General features: G+C 37.3%; 1 protein-coding gene across 15 annotated transcripts in view; it reads left to right on the forward strand.

Annotated features, from left to right (window-relative positions):
- The window catches only part of STXBP5L (syntaxin binding protein 5L), a 207,819-nt gene that overhangs the window by 10,759 nt on the left and 173,827 nt on the right, over positions 1–23,233 (forward strand). For all 15 annotated transcript variants that reach the window (XM_063352203.1, XM_063352266.1, XM_063352293.1 and 12 more), the window contains one exon: positions 8,258–8,355. In XM_063352203.1, coding sequence (XP_063208273.1) covers positions 8,258–8,355 — 98 coding nt within the window. The remainder of the gene's footprint in view (positions 1–8,257; positions 8,356–23,233) is intronic.

The raw sequence follows: 23,233 nt of genomic DNA on the forward strand, positions 1-23,233 counted from the left end.
ATGAGATGCTGGCCAATATCTCCAGATTAACTTCTGGATTCAATATCAGAAAAAAAGTCCTCAAATTGGGTACAATGTGCATACAGAAAGAAGGTAGGAGAAGATTAATTATGAATTAGTAAGAAATAGTAAACAATGTTGCAAATGCTAGTCATGAAATCTGGTAGTAGCATTTGTGTACAGGAATGTCAATTTATGTTGCAAAATAAAAGTTTTCCACAGGAATACACCAATAATACAGATTATATCAAAGTAGGGTTTTAACACTGTGTTTCTATAGCTTTAAAAAAAAAGCAACAAACAAACAACCTTCAAGAACTTTGTCGTATTGCAAAATTTTTTTCTATTGTAGTAGCATGGAATTTTCTTGCAAATTTTTTTGATTCCCCAATATGACTGATTTTTTGAAATTAAAATATTCTGAAAGCGGGAAACAGAGCATCTACTTCAGAACAGTAACCTCAATCAGGCATAACAGAACAGGACATAATCAGCCTAAAGTAGCAAAGTTCCAGAAAATCCAAAAATGGCAAGACATGCAAAATTAATTAGAGTTATTGCTATGTTTGTCTGGTGTAACTTTAATAAAAACAGATTTTTTTTATTATTTCTCATTAAAGTTAAGAAATCATGTTATTCTCTGCATCTGCAGTCATAGTGAAGACAAAAATATTTTGAATTGACAGACAATTGAAGACAAAGATATGTTGAATGATTTTACAATTCTTGTAAATACCCATAAAACAGATCTCCATCAGACAGATGATATTCTGAACCAAATTATTTCAAGGTCTAGAGTAATATGGTTAAATGATGCAACAACAACAACAAAATCAATATGAACTACTATTTGAATTACTTTGACTGTGCTGATTCCCCATTTGGACAGTAGTCTTGCTTAAGTAGGTAGGTCAAACTGAGGTTTGAAATCAGTGGTTTTGGGTTGGGGCATTTTTAAATTATTTTACATTACAGCAAAGGCTAAGTATAGTTTTATTAAAGTCCGTGGCATTTTTCTACAGGTTGATGCCCTATTTCTTCTTGCTAGTTTAAATGGCAAAAGTGGGAAGTCTGTTACAGCATATTTACTGAACAACAGATCCAATTCCTTCATTGTGTTCTCCATTTTCCTCCCTTTTTGTATATATATTTTTTTTTAACTTGATAAGAGTTCTTTTAGACAGAATGGGAAGGGAAGAGGTGGAATAATTTTGCATACAATGTCTTCTCTTCAACTTAGGGTTTCTCCAAAGAGGATAATACCTACCTTGGGATCATTATATTCATGTGTATTACCCTGTAACTTATTTTATTAACTTATTACGCTGTAACTCAGTGCTGTAGTAGATGTGTCAAGACCGTGTAGTTGTCAAGTGGTTGCTTGGCCACAGCAACAACACTGATTTAAATAGATCAAACAAGTAAGATTAAAATCCAACCACTCTGCTTTGAGCAGGAGAGGTTGGACAAGACAGTGTAGAGTTCCCTTCCAACCTCACCTGCATGTGAACTGGGAATAATGCAGTTTGAGGATCAATGTCATTTTATTTATCTGTGGATTTTTTCTGTCTGAATTATATTAATTTGGTATTTTTTACACACTACAGTATATTTCAAAGAACAAGCATTAGGAGAATGCTTTTGGACCTTCCGAAGGCCTTATTTTTCCCCTATGGTTCACTTAACTTTGTATTTGTATCAATATGAATCATATGCGAATAGGAGGACCATCCTTACTTGAACATAGAATCATAGAACTGTCTATTGGAAGGGATCTTTCAGATCATGATAGTCTTTAACATCCAGTTTGCAGAACTGAAAATGGCAGTAGAAAAGTTTCCGCAGAGATCTTTGTCATGAAAAGAAGGACTTTAGTGAGGACTGCAAGATTTCTTCTTAATTTTACTTATTTATTTTTAAAACTAGTTGTCTGGAAGGTGCCTTTGGATGTACTTTCTTTTTCAGGGCCAAGCAGTAACAGGAAACTGAAAAATTACGTAATGTGTGGTAGAACTAGCATGTTTCAAAAAAACAGTCATATGGTCTGCATACAGGCTTTTTAAAAATAGTAGAATGAAAACAATACATCCATTATTATGGACTTGATACTAATTTTTGCAAACTTATGTTTTAGTTTTTAAAAGTACGTTAAGCTGTTTCTAAAGGAAAAAGGCTTTCATATGTTCATAGCACAAAAATAGATAATATACAAATCAGTTCATTTCAAATACTCTATCTCTGATTTTTTCATATAAATGTAACTATCAGTGTATAATATTTGTGAAACTAAACTGTTAAAATTCAGGTTGGGTCTGAAGTTCATTTTATGTACAGGACAGATATTTTCTCAAAATTCTACCATAGCTTATTAAGTGACATTTTATAACAAAATAAGTTTTGTAATTTAAAAAGTAAAAGACAATACAAATTTGCCTATTGCTGAAAGTACTACTCTTCTATGCCAAAAGCTGTGTATGTAAATATTAAGAAACTTTTTTACTAATGTGATTGTTCCCTGTGCATATCTTTTCTTCCTGGCCCCGTATTCCCTATTTCAGTACCACTTTTCTTTTTCCCTTGTGTACCCACATTTTCCATGTTTTTTCTGTACTGTGTTTTTCTCCACCAATACCACTCTCCTTTTTCTCCCTCTCTCAGATGCACTGCTGCTGGTGAAGATAATAACCTCATAAGAAATACCCTGCTGAGACAAACCAATGGTCCATATCGCCCAGCAGTCAGTCTCTGACAGTGGCAATAGAATATGTCATTTAGGGAGAGTAATAAGTTAGACCACTTTCTGCAGTCCATTCCCTTTCTAATCTCCCATCATCCACCATCACGGGATTGGAGATGTCAGAGTGTATCCTTAGCCAGTCCTTTTAGAATCCCTTTATCGATAATATCCATGAACTTGTCTAATGCCTTTTTGAATCTGCGGAGGCTGTCAGCCTTCACAATCTCGTATGGTGGCAAGTTTCAGAAGTTCATTACCTGTTGTGTAAATAACTATTTTCTTTTTTGCTGTTTTAAACTGATCTTTCATTTGTTTTGAATGGCTCTGTGGTTTTGCCAAATAACAGTTCCACATTTAGCTTACCCACTCTCTTGAATATATAAATTTCAGTCACATCCCTCCACAGCCACCTTCTCTCCAAACTGAAGTTGCACCACTTTTAGTCTTTCCTGATACAGCTTGTGTCCATCACCTTGAGCATTAGTTGCTTTCCCTCTGTCAGCTCCGACTACTTCTTCAGATGTGGAGACCAAAGCTGCATACAGTACTCAAGTAATGGGCTCACAGATGTTTTATATAGCAGCAAAATGATGCCCTCTGTCTTATTCTTAATACTCCTGATGATTGGACATGTTACTTGGCTTTTTGGGTTGCTGCTGCACATTAAACCAAAGACTTCAGAGGAACGCCAACCATGCCCACAAAATCACTCCTGAATTGTAAATGCTAGTTCCAAATACAGCATTGTGTAAGCCTAGTTAAGATTTTTGGTTTTCCTCTAGATGCCTTATCTTACATCTATTCACACTGAAGCTCATTTATCACTACCTTGCCCATTTATTCAGGCTAATGAGGTCTTTCAGGAGTTGGTCACCATTGGTACTGAATTTCACTATCCAAAGGAGCTTACTATTGACTATGAACTTGGAGATTTCAGTGTTTGCTACCTTTTATAGATCATTAAAGATGATGATTAAAATGGGTCCAAGCACTCATCCATGGAGTACCCTACTTTTGAGTTTTCTTCATGATAAAAGTACATTAAACCCTATACTTTCTTTTCTGTTATCAGCTTCCAGTCCACAAAAAAACCTTTTCTTCAGTCCCATGACAACTTTGTTTCTTTAATAATATTGTCGTGGAATGTTATTGGAAGGCTTTTGGAAAACTTACATATATTCATATCCCCAAAAAAGGTAGGTTGTAGAATATCCTGTGACCATGCTCAGAAGCTCTGGCTCCTAATGTAGATTAAGAGCTAAATGAAATTGGGTATGAAATTTTGGAAAGGTTTAGCTAAGCTGGGATTTTTACAAAAAATACCCCTTTGAAAAATTAAACTTTAACTAATAAAAACCATATCCCTTCTGTATCATTTTCTTAAGTTGGAATGCTACTGATATATTGTCCTCTTTCCATCTTTCGTGAGCAGGGAACAGTCTTACCAATCAGAGATTCCAGGTGCAGAAGCCTATAAATGAGGGATGTCATGGTCTTATAGCGATATAATGCATGGCAGCTCATCTTCATAAGCACCCATTTTCACCACTACAACCTTGGTGAAAGCTGTAATCGTTTACATTTTTTAATTTCCTACCTAGCTGAGTAAGAAGCTATATAAGTTTCAGTCAACACTTCATCCTCTATTCTGTAAACCAATCAATTACTTGCTTCAATGAGATTTTTGCATGTGGCATGTTGGTTGCAATTTGGAAGTAGATTCTACATGCTGAGTCACAGGCTTTGACTACATAGTTCAATTTTAACAAATAGGCATCTTCTCAAAAAATTATTTACCTAAGTAAATTGGTTTTGCTATCAGATGTTACAGAAAACGGTATCTGTAAAATGTTAGTAGAAAAGTTACAAATTTTAAGTTTATGCAAATTAGCAGGAACAGTTTTGACTATTAACCCTATTGCTTAATTGATATTGTTTAAAATTGAGTTTATCCCGTATTTTCTGTAGCTATTTAGAAAACGTAAAAATCACTTTGAAAAAATTGTGTCTTTGCAGTCTAATATAAACTACTGTACAATAGAAGTTAAGAAAAAAATCTTTTACTGAAAAATTGCATTATACTCCACATGAACAATTATACTGGATATTGCATATTATTACTAGTCTGATTTTCTTTTTTCAGCTAATGAAATATATCATGGTATCTTAGACAGAAAGAGATTGTTGTTGAGATTGTTGAACATTACCAAATGTTCATTGGTAGAACACTAGCAAGCCCAAATAATCAATTTCCTATATTCATTCAGGTAAATTGGTTGTGTAAAGATTGCTGTAATGATATATACATGCAACTCACAGTAAGAATAGTTGCTTAAAATTATTTAAAAGAGAATTTAAAAGAGAATAACAAAGCTGAACAAAGATTTATGCTGAAATTGTAGCTGCATTTGTAATCGTTCCATTTTAAATAAATTATTTCACATATTGCACATAAACTGTATGTCCTGGGGAGCACAGACTACCTCTAGAGACTGCATGCCAAAAACAGAGACATAAAAGAAAGCTGGGTAGTGTGCAGAAGAGTAGTCCTGGCTCCATCTGCTGTCTGCTTTTTCTCTTTTTTTCTTTTTTTTTTTTTTTGAACCCATGCTGATGTTTTAGGATACTTTTTTCTGCTTCTGCCTGCTATTGAGGTAGCTTAATTTTGGAAAAAAGATCTACTTTGTTCTGCGTTTTCTGCTCACCATTGATAGTTTTGGTTTATATTGTTCCTACAAGACATAACTCAGATTAAGTAGGAACATACTTTTTTTTGTCACCCTAGGATCAAATTAATTTTGTGGCCTTCCCCTCTTTATCTGTATTAATAAAGGCTGTAAGGAAGTCCAGGCACAATTCTAGAATCATCACTCGTTCTTACACGTATGCTTACACTAGCTTTTTCAATGTGTAATTGAAAAATCTACTTCAAGTGCTAGCTTTTCATGTCGATTTTTCTCAGAGTCCTTGGAAATAGAAGGGTTGTTGGACTAAGTCTGAGGAGAAGAGTCTGGGGGTATGAAGTGTTACAGCTTGTCCCTGTTCTTCCGTTGAATAGGCTTGATCTTCAGAGTCGCTTCTGAGGCTTCTCTAATTTATGCTAAAATCTCAGTCATAAAGACATCTTTTTATGCCTTAACTGTGTACAATATAGCTTGGCTCTCTTTCCAAACTGGTTTTGTCCTTTATTTAGAGTCCTAATAAATATAAATATTTTAGTTGAAAATTGTCATTGACGTCGATGTTCAAAAGACTTCAACAATACATATATTTATTTATTTATTCTACAAATGTCAGAATTTTGCATTCACATGAATTTATCAATTGGAATTAGTAATTGGAATCAGTGTAAATACTCAAATTTTAAAAATGGCTGCAAAATAGAAGTAACACTTTTGAGTCAATCCCAGAGTTCAAGAATTTTTACTGAACTATGACCCTGAAAAGATATACATCACTGTGCTTCCAAAACATAGTTATGTCTCAATAACAGGACACAATTAAAAATTCCAAATGGAAAGTCTGACTGTAGATTGCAGAAATACTGAAAATACAAAGCAGATGCTAAATACATAGGCAAGAATGCAAATGTCTTTAAAAATATTGATCTTTGCATTCTTAGATCTAAAAAATAGTACTGCAAGCTAGAGTTGTAGCTAAGCATCAGAAAAACTTGCTGTGACTGCAATCCCTAGAAATTCAAACTTCATTCTAGAGAGGATTTCTAAAAATTAATAATAAAAAAGAAGATCGTTTGTGAAATATGTTTTTTTTCAGATAAGGAAGAGCATTTATTCACAAGAATACAGAAATCTCAAATATAATAGAAAATTTGTAATGCAGTTAGGCCAAACATTCAATACACTGGAAAACACTACAATTCATAATTCCTGATGTTTTTGTGCCATGAGAGGTAAAACCATTTTTATAGTATGTAAGTCTAGTTCCAGCTTAGATGTCAGAATAAAAAAAATTGTATTTGAGTAATCATACCACTCAAGAAGATGAGAAGGTTAAAAAAAAAAAAAAACACACACAAAAAAACCCAAAACCCAAACCCAAAGCAAACCAAACCAGAAACAGTGTTGTGGAGATCTTTGATAAATGTCTACATTAACATAAAATGTGAGTTACTTTTCTACAGCTTACTGAAGTAGCATGTGTTTCTGGATTTTTGCAGTCTAGAAACTAATAACTAGACATTCTTTTAAAAGACATCCCTTATCAGCAATAATTAAGATATGAAATGAGTAAGATTTCTTTTAAGGAAGTGGTTATTTGCTGAAAAACATACATTTGGTTGTTCCCAAACTACTTGTGAATATCAGTTCAAGTGTTTCCAGCTGTAATGGAAGAGTTGGAGTGATACAGCTGTAGAAGTCATCAGCTGCCTTTTACTCAACAGGTCTGCAATTAAGGAATCCCTTTGGTTGAAGTTGTTCCATAGGGCCTGCTGAATGCTTCAGCAGACACAGTACATGAACAAGATAATTTCAAGGAACAAAAAAAATCTTAAAAAGTTAAATTCCATTCAGTTCAAAGTACTTCCTCTCTGATCCCAACCATATACCAAAAAAAGAGTCAATCCTAGAGTTCAATATTATATTATATTAAATATTCTAAAACATTTTTATTATTATGCTAAAAAAAAGATACTATTTATTACCCAATTTTAGGTAAGCAGGCGCACACATAAAATGAATTACAGTTCATTTCTGTGTATATTTGTATAGTTTGGTCTAGTTATTTTCATTTTTTTTTCTTACGTTAGTGCTCTCCCTCATAAGAATAAGGAAGGTCATATTGGTCATAACCTCCAAGTTAAGATAACTTAGAATATTATTTGAGGCAGTCTTCAAACTTAAGGATGTGTTGCGTCATGCTCAGTTCATTTATTCCCCAAGGTATCTCTGCAAAAATTAGAATTAAAAGCATAGTATTATAAATAAAGATTAAGAAAGGGTGAGTGGTTCAGTTGCTCATTTTGAGAACATCTTCTCTGGCATCTTTGTTTTTTAAATTGATATTAAGGATTTTTACCTTGTAGACTCAATTCAGTTTATTGGTTTATTGGATCTATTCCCTTGGACACGTTCCATTTCTTTCTGCTGAAGCTGTTCTGTGGAGGCTGAGGTTATTTGTGACAGTGTTTTAAAAGCATATTATGTGTCTTTTTTTCAAGTTACAGTTCAGCTGCCTTGCATATTGAGGTTATCTTTCAGTATACCATATAAGCAATATATACCAGTTGTATATTGGCATATCCTTTACAATCTGCTTTGTTACAACAAAACCATTTAAAATATTGCTGACTAAAGAGCATATCTAGAAATTGACATGAGTGAAATTCATGTCTGTATTCAAAATACTGTATCTTTTAAAATACTTTTCTTGAAATGTATTGCAAATACTACAACATATAGCAAAATATAGATTCTCTTCCTATAGGCATAACATAAAACATACATGCTGTTATCAGTGGTTACAACTCAATCACTTTGCTCATTTGTTCTGTTTCAGACGGTGCGCCATGGTTTTCCTTATCTACCCACTGCCTTAGCTTTTGACCCAGTTCAGAAAATTCTGGCAATTGGAACAAGAACAGGAGCCATACGAATGTATCCTTTCTCATTCAGAATTTACACCATTTCTATGTATTTGTAATATTGTGGTGTGAATCATCATCTACAAGCACTCAGGTAAGGTTACTGTTTATGTTATCTTCTACTTCGTTTTTCTTTACTAGATGGACTGGAAACGCATGTGCTGTTGAGGAATTACCATTAGCTCCTTAAGGTGTCCAAAGAAAAAATTTTGATTCAGTTTTTGGCATGTGGTTTTGGCATATATTGGTTAATATAAAGCAGAATTGTTTTTTCTTTTTCAGCGTGAAAAGTGGACACTTCTCAGTATGTAAAGTTAGACTACAAAGTGTTAATGAGCAACTTGTGAATGTGCTAGCAATAAAAAATTCATTGCTGCAATGCAGCTAGCCAAATCTTCACTGTAGCTATCTATATATGAGATATTGTTTAGGTTCTTCCAAATGAATGGTGGGAAATCAGTGATTTTAGGGCAGAATTCATCTTTTCCTGGAGGAGAAGTTGAAGCACTCTAAAAGTGCCTGTTTCTCTTCATTAATTATAAAGATGCATCAGTGCCAGCACTTTATGTATTTTTTATAGAGTAGGAATTTTAAGTTAGAAGTCTACACAGAATATAAATAAATTGAATATAAATTTAATGAAAATTCGAAAACTCTGATTTAAAAAAAATGGGAGAATATTTAAACATGATGTATTTCAAAATGTTTCTCTGCATATATTTCTTGGTTTGTCATGGTTCAACTGTATTCCAATTTGCTGAAAATACATATAAAGTAAGGAAAAAATGTAGAAAGACTTACAGGACGGTTTAAAAGTTACAGGATACGAATTAATAAACATTTTTTACAACCTTTTTGTAGCTAAATAAATTCTGTGTTTAAAGTAGGGGACAACACTGTATAAAATACCAATCTAATCTTTCCTGATTCTTTTGCTACCATTGGTCCCAAGGTAACTATAAAACTAATGAACCCAAAGGCAGTTTACAAAGAAAAATATCCTCCTGAAGAATCAGTCTGTGCTTCATGTAACATGACTAAAACTTTGTTTTCTCCATTTTTGAGTGCTCTTGTTCTGAACAGTTTCATTTTCATAGGCCTTATTTTATATCTGGTCCAGAACTTCTCACAAGAGTCAACTAAATCTGTAGTTATGCGACAAGGTTTGTTTTGGTAGTTATCCTCTTAATATTTACCTATATGAAGTAGATTGAATATATTCTGTTCAATTACAAAGAGGAAAATCCCCTTGAATTTGTGCGCTTCTGGGAAGGTGCAAGTCTAGTAGTCATACTTTCGTCTTTTGGGAGGTATGCAAGATGAGAAAGCTGGAGCTGTGTCCCTGGAAACTTCACTGATATCTTCTATGAGTGAGGGTATTGGAAATTTCATGGGTAATGTAGATGTACGAAAATAACCTTGCAGAATATTGACTCCTGAGCCCACTTCTTCTTTCCATCTCAGCAACCTGGCTTTTGTTGGAGCAGTGCTGTTACTGGCTAGGCATCCTATACCTTTATAAATCCCTCCTTTGAGAAAAATTCAAGTACAGAGCCTGCATTAATACAGGTTCATGTAGAATTAAGTTAAACCTGCATGTCCCCTGCCACAGGAATGGAACATGCAGTAGAAAATCAGTTATGTCTCTAATCTTATATGAAACTCTTTATTATATCTTCTATGGAAATGGATTTTAAAGGGTGAGAGGAAGAAGGGAGAAGAATGTTTTTCAAAGCACCGTTCCCTTTAGTATCTCTTCTCCAGTTTTGCTAGCGGACCCCCACCTCATTCACAGAAAATTTTCTACCAGTTCCAGTAATTGAATCAAACGAGAGCATCAAGATTACCAGGGAATTTAATTTTTTTTTGAGATCTCATAACATAAATGCATCTCGGCTTAGGCACACAGAGCCTGGTTTGCACAATTGAGCACTGAATTAATGGGAGCTGTGCTTTGAAGACAGAGGGTGCCTTAAAAGGAATTATTTATTCATTTTAACTAAGACTTCTCCACTTGGCTCTCAAAGGTTCACAGAACATATTATGTAGAAAACCTAGTTGTGGACTAATAACTTTGCATTTGTACACAAGGTTGAACAGTAATCAGTGAAACAGCCTGGGACCACACAAGGAACACCACTCGTTTAAGCCAGTCTTGCTGTAACCATTTTTAATTGCTGAAATCAGGCAATAAAATTCAAGTCAAGATGTAACAGATTTAGTATAACATCTGAAAATACAATTCAGAATGAAATTTTTTGAAGCAAACTGAGAAAAGTATAAAATTTAATCGCTGAGTCTTACACAGTATCCTGTAAAAATACTTTTTAACAGAGCTGCATGATTTCATTCTGCTGTGATTGTGTTAGGTAACAGAAAGAGAGAATTTGTTCCACACATACTTGTGTTTGACCGGTCCTTCTAAACAGTACTGTGGATGTAGTGAAAGGACACTTTGGCTACCATCAGGGAATTTGCCCCAATTATTTGCTTGTTTATTTATTGGTAGCACCAAAAGGGCTGAGTTTGGATCAGACTATGTTGTGCTGGGCAACGCAAAGACGTAGCAAGACAGAATTTATGTTTAGTATTCATGTAATGCTGTAGAAGAAGTTTTGCTGTGACCAGTGTTAAGTCACATAATGGTAATGTTGCTTCCCTGTCTTCCTAAAAGATTCACAAAGTGTTGGTCTTTCTATTGGTCACAAGTTAACAGGTCTCAAAAGACAAGCTGTTTCCCAAGAAAATGAAGCATGTACCTCTGTGTTGTGAATTAATGTATAACATCACGCCTTCAGGTGATCATTTCAAATGATCCAGCAGCAGTACTGAAACTGACTATGCTAAATTGGCCTGAAATAGAGTATATTATTCATAAGTTGCTATTAGAGTACAGAGATAAATGAAAGTTCATTTTGGTATGACAGTCAATTTGTCTTCTCCTAGATTTCTTTTTAGCCCGCTTTAGATGCAGCTGCTATAGCTTCTACAGCAATGGGAATTGCTGTTGCTATGCTCTACTGATCCTAGCAGTCTCTGTGGGATTCTCAAGGAACTTCAAACAACAATGTAGGTTTTACCTACACTGATGACTGCTGGGTACTGGATCCTCGTAGGGACAGCTATGCTCCAGTCCACAGAATGAGAGTGGACTGCAAATCATCGGTGAGAGAGTATCTTCCTATTACTAACACAAGCTAACAAAATCTGCAAATAAAGGGCAAAAAACCCACTCCTGAAACAATTGCTGTGCCATCTGGTCATTCTTTTCCTTTGTCCTAAACACAGCAAATTGTATTTCCCCTCTGAGGACTTTTTTTCCTATTCGAAGCCTGTTCTCAGCTCCCATACCTTTGATCGTTGCTCAGATCATTTCTTGATACCACGCTACCTGGACGATCCTTGCTTCAGGCAAACACATTCAGAAGAAGATGGGCTGTGAAACTGAATTCCTTTTCATACCATCTCCGTATCCTTCTTCCCTAGTCCCAGTCTGGAGAACCTTCTGACATTACACACAAAAAACCGAAGTGTGTAGTCTCTGGTTACTATCAGAGAAGGTTCTGTATCACCATACAAGGGGGCAAGAAATTAAGAGACTTGGTCAGACTTAAGCCTGTTCCTCATTTCAGAGGAAAAAGAGAACTCTGGGGGTTTGTCACATTCCCAATCTGAATGAATATATTAAAATCAGTGGTGTTAGCAATGATTATTCCAGTATCAGATCTGAAGAAGTGGCATGTTGCTCTCAGATTTCAGGGTGCATATTTCTATATTGTCATTTATTCAGCTAACAAATGCTTGTTAAAATTCATTATAGGTACTTTCTGTAGTCCTTGAGTCCTTTCCTTTGGAATTCTTCCATCACATCAAAGATGTGCTTAGCCAGTACAGTCACCAACTTCAAACATATAGAGTAGAGCATCTACATATTTTTATATTGAGCTGATGATTATTTGGTGGTCAGCTGCAGTAAGAAATTCTGAGACTCTTCTATAGCTATTATCACCTTTGCGTATTAAGAAATGAGAGAAAGTTTGTCTTAAATCCATTGTAAAGAGAACAACTTCCTGGGTCCAGAATGGCCTCCACACCACTGAAAGCTTATCCATCGTCAAACAGGCTTAAATTAGTAATGTGTCTTTGGATGTGTTTTAGTGTTGTCTGTTGTTGTCATTAATACATATTTGTTGGACTTATGGGCTTCATGTTGTCATGGATGCAGGTTATGGGGCATGCAAATTTTCATTTTCACTGTTTGTTGCAAACAACAACAAACAGTGAAAATGAAGATTTGCATGCCCCATAACCTGCATCCATGACACATTCAAGGCCTTTCTAATAGACATAACAGCTTGCTTTTATCAGACAATGTTATCAGACAACATAGGAGCCATTTTATACCTAAGCAAACAAAATTACTCTGACTCACTAGCACATGAAAGTGGAAGTGTTGCTCTGCCCCCACCTTTTGTTTTGATGCATGGTCCTGACACTTTCCTTGCTCTGACTCTGGTGTTTATCACATATTTCTGTAAGCAATCAAATTCACTAACCTGGCAAAATACTAGTTCTTTTTTGCTGTGTTCCTTTTTTGCCAGATTAGTGAACTGAATTACCTGGTGCTTACCTCTGGTGCTAGTCAGCATGATGCATAAGGAAACTGCAAGGAGTGCATAGTTGGGATGTGACATAGAGGAGAAATAGAAATTTTGGCAGTAAGGAGCAGGTTATTAGATTGACTTGTCTTACTATGTGAAATTGCATCCTAGAAATCCAGCTATGGCAGAATGCAGTTGTCTGTGAAATTTGCTGCAAAATGTAGAAATAGCCTGTCAATTTTGAGTGATATGGAAGGTAGCCTATCTTTTACTTATGTTTAAAAAATCTTCATGTAAAGCTATTTGCAAATCACAAAAATTCTACAGGCTTTGCTCAAGAGAGATTCTGCTTTAGGATCATATTTGGAATAATTTTTCTGACCTGTTTTATGTGTTTCTGCCAAAGCTTTGATAGCAAGGGTGATTTTTGAATGTCAAATACAGTACATCAATACATATTTCAATAGGTACATTTTGTGAAAAACAAAACATGGCTTCAAGATGGCCAAGAAGGCCAACAGCATCCTGGCCTGTATCAGGAACAGCGTGGTGAGTAGGACTAGGGAAGTGATCATCCTCCTGTACTTGGCACTGGTGAGGCCCCACCTCGAGTACTGTGTCCAGTTTTGGCGGTTTTGCCCTCACTACAGGAAAGACATTGAGGTGCTGGAGCGTGTCCAGAGAAGGGCAACAAAGGTGGTGGGAGGTCTAGAGCACAAGTCGTATGAGGAGCAGCTGAGGGAACTGGGGTTGTTCAGCCTGAAGAAAAGGAGGCTGAGGGGAGACCTTATTGTTCTCTACAACTACCTGAAAGGAGGCTGTAGTGAGGTAGGGGTTGGTCTCTTCTCCCAAGTAACAAGTGATAGGACAAGAGGAAATGGCCTCAAGTTGCACCAGGGGAGGTTTAGACTGGATGTTAGGAAAAATATTTACACTGAAAGGGTTATTAAGTATTGGAACAGGCTGCCCAGGGAAGTAGTTGTGTCACCATCTCTGGAGGTATTTAAAAGACGTGTAGATGTAGCACTTAGGGACAAGGTTTAGTGGTCGACTTGGTAGTGGTAGGTTAACGGTTGGACTCAATGATTCCAACCTAAATGATTCTATAAGTTTCTGTTAGTTCTTTCCATGAAACAGCCAATAATCATATGTTTGATTCCAGAGTTACTAACCCAAGTAAAGGGGAAGGTGAAATCTAAACCTAAGGTAGCTCTTTGAAACAACATGGATCCTCAGCAGCTGATGTACACAGAGAGACTATATTACTGGGAGGTAAAACTGAGGCTGTTTGTGTGCTCTAGAAAAAAGCCTGGCAAAGAAAACAAATAACACTAATTAAATCATCGCCTGCAGAATTCTGAGGAGGCATGGAATTTTACAGTAAAGGAAGTGTGGTAAAGAATGTTTGACATCAGGTTGGATGTGCTTTAAAAGAAAAGAAGAGAATATAACTTGAGGGTTTGGTCTGTGAGAAGGATGGCATAACATCTAAATATAAAGTGTGACAGATTTACTCTCCCTGGAACTGCTGTCTCTCAATCTAAACAAGGTTTCAGTAGATCTTTATCCTTAAAATAAACCAACTGTGTTCCATGCTGTTTACTCTATGTGATATATTAGGCAGATGGAATGGGGGAAGCATAGACAAGATCATAAGACCAAAGTTCTGTTGTTTGACTTGGAAGAATCATTGATGCATTTCATCTTTATCTCATTGTGGAATATAATTGGGTTTTTTCCAGAGCACTTGAGTGATTCAGTGACACGAACCTCACTGATAGTCAGTACTCCTAACATAAATTCTTTTAAAAATCCTCCTGGGAATCAACACATACATATTTTATGTTTTTATATGCATAGATACCTAAATATGTTATTACAGAAATGAATTTATTGTCAGTCTGCAAGAATGAAAAATTTTTTATAAAAGATATAAAAATAATCAAATTTACCTGTATGATTAAATCTGACAGAACCAGAGTTTGGGGAATTTTAAATCCATACTGAGATTACCATGCATCTGGTTATGTGTGCAGTCATATATGTATACATATTAGGTCTCTGCATATATGAATAAATTTGGGTCCATTGGTCTATCAAGCGTCTTTCATGTTTTTTAAGTAAGCAGGTTAAATATATTACAGTTAAATGTACTGGACTTCCTTCACTTTCAGTTAGTGTTTATCCAGGAGGTAAAAATGGAATCTGACATCTGCAAACAAATCTACTAAGAAGAAACAGATTCTCATATATTTGGAGATGCACCTAAAAATGGCATACAGGTGGATGGATCTGGCAGCATTTTAATTGAAGCTGATAGCTGCGTTTATGATCACTGTATGAAAAAAATGCTTTCTGGATGTTTGTTGCAAGAATTTTATTGAGTTTAATAAAAACCCCATAACTTACTGTGATACTGAAATGATGACTAGTGGTGATAGTCAACCATTTCAAAGAAGTCACGTGTCTTAATTAGACTTTGTGTGAGCTTTAGAGCTTTCCCTAACTTTTTTGTTCAAAACTTTGTCATTAACAGAAGTCAGGAAGTAAGGCACATCAATTTGCCCTCCTTTCCAGTCTGCTAATTATCTTTTTTAGTCAAATATCCATGACTTAAATTTGGCAAACATCCTTAAAACCCTGAAATTTGTAGTCATACTACGCACTTTGTTATTTATTTTTACTCTCTTTTTCTTTTGCTTTTATCTGGCAAATACTCTTGGTGGGAGAGAGAATTGATATTTCTCCAAATAACTTAGAAAAACTAGTATCTAGGAAAAAGGAAAACCCAAAGTACATAGATGCATACATACACAGAAATCTTTTAGTGCTGTGAAGAGAGACCTATTTTTGTCTAGGTACAGGCACTCATTCCATTTAAATTCTCGATGACTTCTTAAAGTTAGGTGCCTTTCTTGCACATATGTTGTTTATGGAGGGAGGCCACGGACAAAGGGGAGCTGTGGAGGGTTGAATGCCCGTCATGAGTTAGAAAGGCTACAATGAGGCTGAATAACTGTCTCTGCATTGGGAATACCAGTGTAGATCTTTGGAAGTTTCTGGAACCAAAAAGATCCGTTTGTGAGGATCTTCTGCAGCACGGAATGTGAACCACATGTTGGTGGGTCAGTAGGAGATGGGACAGACATAGGTCGCACACTATTGTTCCATATTTTTTCCTGAGGTCTGAAAAATGGGGAGATGACAAAACAGAAACTATGTTCTCATTCAGGAGAAGAAGAGGGAAAGGTTTCCTTGGAGAGATTCTTTTCCCTTATCCATGGCCAGCTTAGTCCCTCTTTCCCTAACTGTGACCTAATTTCACTCCAGTTCCCATAGTTTTTACATTTCTGTTCCTCAGCCCTGACCTGTCTTTTCTTAGTGGCAGCAAACAAGCAATATTCTTTCAGTCTCCTCCTTTCTTCGGACCTCTGCAAAGCAGTCTCTGAATGACATATTTTTCTAAGGAAATTGTTCAAGTCAAGAACCAAGATGTTTCCTGAGTGCTTCAGATAATAGCTTTCAAAGCCACAGATGAGTACAGAAGGAAGAATCAAAAGAGCATCATGGGAGAAACCAAGCTTGTGCAAAAGAGATTGTGGATCAAGAGATATCAGAAAGTGAATAGCTGAAGCAGCCAAGTTTTAGGGGGCATCAAAGAATGTAAGCATAGTATGAATCTCCTCATCTGCAGGGAGGGGAAATGACCCAGAAATTTTGGGGGCCTGTTCCTTTTTAGTGTTATTGTGAAGGAGATCAAAGGTAGTTTAGAAATTTATATGTAGAATTTATCACCATTTAAGCACATTTCTACCAACCCACTCAATCCCCTTCTGGACACACAGTAAAAGTTGGTAGCCCTTCTCAATCACGTACACGAGAACCATCCTCAGTATGTGGGAGGTACTGCTTCAAAAAGAACTGTTCCTTACTATTCCTAGCTGAATGTAAAGGCTGCCCTGAGCCCTTGCAGAGGTTTTAAAAGGGACAGCAGGAACCTATGATTTGAAGACAACTGGGAATATTAACCCCCCGTCCCTTACGTAACCCCTTGCACTCAGACAAGCACTTTTGACTTCATGCCTACATGTCCTAAGGGCCACTCAAACCAGAAATGGGCTCCATCATTGTCATGGCATATTCTCATGACCTAGCAGCATGAAGATTATGCAATGTCTATTCCGGTGTAGACAAGGACCCAAACAGTGTTAAAGATCCTGTACCTGATGGTAAATAAGGCATTAGTCTTCAACAGCTCTTAGGCCAGAGTTAGGTAAGGCACAGCCATCATGCCTTCTGGTGAAGCCTATTAAGATGCTTCTAAGTATACACCGATGGTCCTCCAAGGCTTGCATAGCATGAGGTGGTAGTTCATGAGGTTTAGGTAGTTATAGGAACCCTGAGTTGTGCATTAGATAGAAATGATAAATAGTCCTCCAGTCCAACCCCCCTGCGATAAGCAGGGACATCTTCAACTAGATTACGTTGCTCAGAGCCCCATCCAACCTGACCGTGAATGACCTTGCCTTTTCAAGTCCTTTGGCCTTTAACTTGGTTCCTGCTGTTCGTATCTGTGAAATGGAAAAGCATCTACCAGTGTCAAGAAGTTTTATAAAATGTAATGCATGGTTGTAAAATTATTTTAAGATTAAGAATACCAGAATTGTATTTTCCAGAGCTATAGAAAAAGGAAGTCAGTAAAGACATTCACAACAGTGATAAGCGCTGTTACAAACATTTGTGAATTATCCTGTGCATTTTGATCATGCCTCCAGTGTGTGGTTTGTATAAAGTGAATGACAAGCCATTCTTGAACACATATTTGTCAATTAAAATAAAATTTCACATAAAAATGGACATAAAATTAATTTAAAGATGACTCACCTAAATGAAAACCATCATCCTGACCATAAGCTTTTCAAGCTGCCAGCTTCCTCAAGGAGGATGTCCCAGCTAAAAAGAAAACAAAGCTAGAAACTCCAATCTTTTCTGAAAGAAGAGAAGCAAATTCTTCTGTGAGAATCATCCCTAAGAATGTCTTTTCCTATGCTCCTAAAGTTTGTAGCTTAGGGTTGCTAGCATTGCGACTCTCAAATTAAAGGAAATATCAATGAAAAACTGTTTCGTTTTGTAGGCTCCTTTAGTTTTAATTGAAAGATCATTCTTTTGTACTTGAAAGTAGAAGAATCACTTTGTTAGGCTGACAGTTTTTACTACAGGGAAGAAGGTTTCTCAATTTCTTTTAGAGTAAATTAAATTACAGGAAAATCAATATCTGCAATAAGAAAACAGTGTAATTTTCAGGGCTGCTGAACAACTTAAGGACTCGAGACATTTTCCAGTTGCTTAAAAAAATGTTTAAACTATTTTTAGAGGAATATAAATAGTGCTATATGCTACATATTCCTACAAGCATGCTACAACCTATGCTACAAGAGAGGACAGAAGAACACTAAGAGTCCTTGCCAGTTTCGTTTAGATGAATAATTCTCTCCTGACTTCAAATCCATTAGTTAATTTAATTCTGAGCAGGCAGGTAGAATGTTGTAGAATGTAGAGCAGGCAGGTAGAATGTAGAAATAGCCATAGCCATTTCTAGGGCTTCACAGAAAGATACTAAGAGACATTATATTAAAAGTGAATATTTTCCTCCTATGTTCCTACCCTAACCAATGAAATTCTGAAACACAGAGTTTATTGAGGTACAGTACAACTAGGTCTGCACGTTCAATTAATTTATTTTCCATTATTCTGCATCAGTTCTGTCCCCACACCTCTCCAACTTCGCTTCTGCTGCTGTCAGGATTCTTCACCAACCTTATGCTTCTGGGCCTGATGAGGAAGAGCTGTATCAGGGTCCTTGTCTACTTTGCCATGTTGTTCGGTGTAGAGAAAAGAAGAAGCACAGACATTCAACTTGGAGGAAAGGAGGATGAAGGAATGAAATGCAGACCCTTTGAACTACTGCATTCTTTGTATTTGTTTTTCTGTGTTCTATCCTGTGAGCTTGATGTTATATCATGAGGAGAAAAAGAGAAAATTTTGGTGGTTTCCTGAAGCAGTCTAGTTGGTTGCCTGCTTCCAAAGTAGAGGAATGGAAGTGTCTGCTCTGGTTCCCCTGGCATGTTTGAAACTTATGAGAGGGACTGAGAGTTTTTCTGTTGTTCCTAGAGGGGTATCAGATGCAGCTAAATTTATTCATGAGGGCAAAAGCTACCAAAACTGCTGCCACTGATTCCGTGGATACAGAACAGTTTAAAGATCTCTTCTACTTCCCTGGTTTAGAATAGGATCCAGAAAGTTGGCAACTGAGAAATCATAAAAGCCCTCTTCCATCAGTTCTGATGTAGTTGCCAAGACGCTCCCCATGATATTTGAAAAGTCATGGCAATCAGGTGAAGTCCCTGGTGACTGGAAAAAGGGAAACATTGTAGAAAGGAGGACCTTGGGAACTACCAACCTGTCAGCCTCACCTCTGTGCCTGATCATGAAACGGAGTCTCCTTGAAGGCTAAGGCACATGGAGGACAGGCAGGTGATTTGAGACAGTCAGCATGGCTTCACCAAGGGCAAATCCTACCTGACCAACCTAGTGGCCTTCTATGATGGAGTGACTACATCAGTGGACAAGGGAAGAGCTACGAATATCATCTATCTGGACTTCTGTAAGGCCTTTGACACAGTCCCCCACAACATCCTTCTCTAAATCGGAGAGATGTGCATTTGATGGGTGGACTGTTTGGTGGATGAGGAATTGGTCGGATGGTCACATCCAGAGGGTAGTGGTCAATGGCTCAACGTCCAGAGGGAGACTGGTGACAAGTAGTGTACCCCAGGGGTCCGTTTTGGGACCAGTACTGTCTAATATCTTGATAAATGACAGTGGGATCAAGTGCACCCTCAGCAAGTTTGCAGACCGCACCAAGCTGGGTGGTGCAGTTGACATGCCTGAGGGACGGGATGCCATTCAGAGGGACCTGGAAAAGCACAAGAAATGGGCCTGTATGAACGTCATGAGGTTGAACAAGGCCAAGTGCAGGGTCCTGCACTTGGGTCGGGTCAACCCCAGTATCAATACACGCTGGGGGATGAAGGCATTGAGCAGCCCTACCAAGAAGGACTTGGAGGTACAGGTGGATGAAAAGCTGGACATGAGCCAACAGTGTGCACTTGCAGCTCAGAAAGTGAAACGTCTCCTAGGCTGCATCAAAGGCAGTGTGGCCAACAGGTTGAGGGAGGTGATTCTGCCCCTCTACTCTGTTCCTTTGAGACCCCACTGCAAGTATTGTGTCCAGCTCTGGAGCCCTCATCACTGGAAAGACATGGACCTATTAGAGCGGGTCCAGAGAAGGACCACAAAGATGATCAGAGGGCTGGAGCACCTCTTCTATGAGGACAGGCTGAGAGAGTTGGGGTTGTTCAGCCTGGAGAAGAGAAGGCTCCGGGGAGACCTTATTGCAGCCTTTCAGTACCTAAAGGGGGCTTATAAGAAAGATGGGGACAAACTTTTTAGCAGGGTCTGTTGTGATAGGACGAGGGGTAATGGTTTTAAACTAAAAGAGGGTAGATTTAGATTAGATATAAGGAAGAAATTTTTAACAATGAGAGTGGTGAAACACTGGACCAGATTGCCCAGAGAGGTGGCAGATGCACCATCCCTGCAAACATTCAAGGTCAGGTTGGATGGGGCTCTGAGCAACCTGATTTAGTTGAAGATGTCCCTGCTCATTGCAGGGTTTGGACTAGATGACCTTTAAAAGTCCCTTCCAACCCAAACTATTCTAGGATTCTATGAAAAAGATCTCTGAGCTTGCAAAGATAAGGAATCAGTAGTTAAGTAAGGATATGTTACCTGTCCTTGCTTTTGATATTTCCCATATTTAAAACTTCACCTGTGTTATCATCAGCACTTAGTTTTACAAGGGCTGTGCTTTGACAGAGAACAGGCAATGAAGGACTATTACCTCGTGTTTTAGAGCTCCAATCCAGGGTAAATATACTGCACTTCTGGACTCTTTGATATGATGTTGGCATCGTGATCGTAATTAATACACAATAGAATAGCAAATCAAGGTCGTACATGCAAATTTAACTCCTGCAGTTGGTAATCTTTTTGAATTCTTGGCTTCAATATACACTCTTTAACATTCCTTTAACACTTCAGTGTGATAATATAGTAAATAATTCTCTAAGAACTAGAGTTAGTTTTCCACTAGTGTAGGAATCATAACTTATTTTCTTGATTTAAATGTATTTTAAATGGAGTGTTCTGAAGAAAAGGATCTGGGGGTCTTGGTAGACAGTAAACTATCCATGAGCAAGCAATGTGCCCTTGTCGCCAAGAAGGCCAATGGAATCCTGGGCTGCATAGGGAAGAGTGTGGCCAGCAGGTCAAGGGAGGTCATTCTCCCCCTCTACTCTGCACTGGTGAGGCCACAACTGGAATACTGTGTCCAGTTCTGGGGTCCCCAGTTCAAGAGAGACAGGGAACTACTGGAGCGAGTCCAGCGAAGGGCAACAAAGATGATTGAGGGACTGGAGCATCTCCCTTATCAGGAAAGGCTGAGAGAGCTGGGACTCTTTAGCCTGGAGAAGAGAAGGCTGAGGGGAGACCTTATTAATGTTTACAAGTATCTAAAGGAGGGTGGGTTGAAGGAGGATGGAGCCAGACTCTTTTCAGTGGTTCTCAGTGACAGGACAAGGGGCAATGGGCACAAGCTGGAACACAGGAAGTTCTGATCAAATATGAGAAAAAACTGCTTTATGTGAGGGTGACAGAGCCTGCCCAGGAAACAGGCTGCCCAGGGAGGTTGTGGAGTCCCCTTCTCTGGAGACTTTCAAGACCTGCCTGGATGGAGTCCAGAGTAATGTGCTGTAGGCAATCCTGCTTTAGCAGGGGAGTTGGACTATGTGATTTCTAGAGGTCCCTTCCAATTCTGAAAATTCCGTGATTCCGTGAGTGCAAGTATCGAATTGATTGTTATGTAAAATTAGCTGAATTTCAGAAAAAAATAGATTATATAAAGCACCTCTCAAATAAAACCAGAATTAGAAATAGCCAAACCCATTAAACCCCTCAGTTTATTTGCCTTTTAATTAGCAGCTATACTTTCCTAGTTAAAACTGGAATTGGTTATCATCCTGCTTGCTAGAGATACCTTTAGAGTCCAAGTTTCAATTCAATATTTCTCATTTTTGCGTTCTCTTCTTCTTCCTTAGTAGGGAGTAGAAAGAACTAATATTGTCTATGGTTCCAGGAATGATTATACAGGAAAGTCTGTCAGTACGCCATGAAGCTATGAATGGCTATTATGAATGTAGTTAAGCCCGGTATCAAAGACATAGAAGATCAAGTTCAATCTGCCCATGTTGCTGCTTGTGGAATAATTATCTTGAACGATGCCAAAAAAAAGCTTACCTAAACTAGATAGCTTGAGAATTTAATACGAAGTATTTTCAAGCTGCTTGAAGAATCAGCAGAACCTTTTGTGAGGAGCAGACTCATGCAAGCGTCTTTCACCTAAAAAAATTAGGAAAACCTTTTGATTCTCTCTTACAAACTTTCTTAAATGCATATTTAGAAAATTTTTTATTCATCAACCAACTATAAGACCAACTACAGCTCTATCAAGTGTTATTTAAGTGAGTATTTTTATACTGTCCCTGAAAAGGATGTCTTTTTTTTTAAGTTCTAGTCAATCTATGGTTATGTAATCATAGTACGTATGCCCTGGAGCCTTCTTGTCACTGCTCATTGCAGTTATTATTCAGACATGATTCTGGAAATTTAGGCAGGTTATTTTTATCAACAGAATCTTGTAAAGTTATCTTTTAAGGAGAAATTGAGCTGTGAATCTTCATGTCAGATTCAAGCTCATAAGCATACAGGATCTCTCAGGGGGCTTTTTTATTGCAACAATTGCATTCATCAACAAACTGTATACAGTTAGTTATAGGGATCCACGGATCTCTTCCTTGAACTCCTGCTGTAAGTTTAGGTTCTCCTGATGTGCATAAGCAACTATACTTATTTTTTCTTCTAGTGGAAATTACGTTGAATTTGTCAACATTGCACAAGGCCATCATCTTGCTCTTTCACTAAGTTTGTTTAGGTCTTTTTAAAGATCCTCACTATACTTGCTAAACGAAATGACTTTGTCACATATTTAACTCTCTAGGTCTTTAACAGATTAAGAAATATAGCAAACTTTATCAGATGTACACTGAAATATTGTGACTTCAGCCTAAATGCCACTGCTTTTGGTGACACTGTATTCAGAATCTCAAAATC

The sequence above is a fragment of the Chroicocephalus ridibundus genome, chromosome 1 (genome assembly GCF_963924245.1).
Source record: "Chroicocephalus ridibundus chromosome 1, bChrRid1.1, whole genome shotgun sequence".
NCBI lineage: Eukaryota > Metazoa > Chordata > Aves > Charadriiformes > Laridae > Chroicocephalus > Chroicocephalus ridibundus.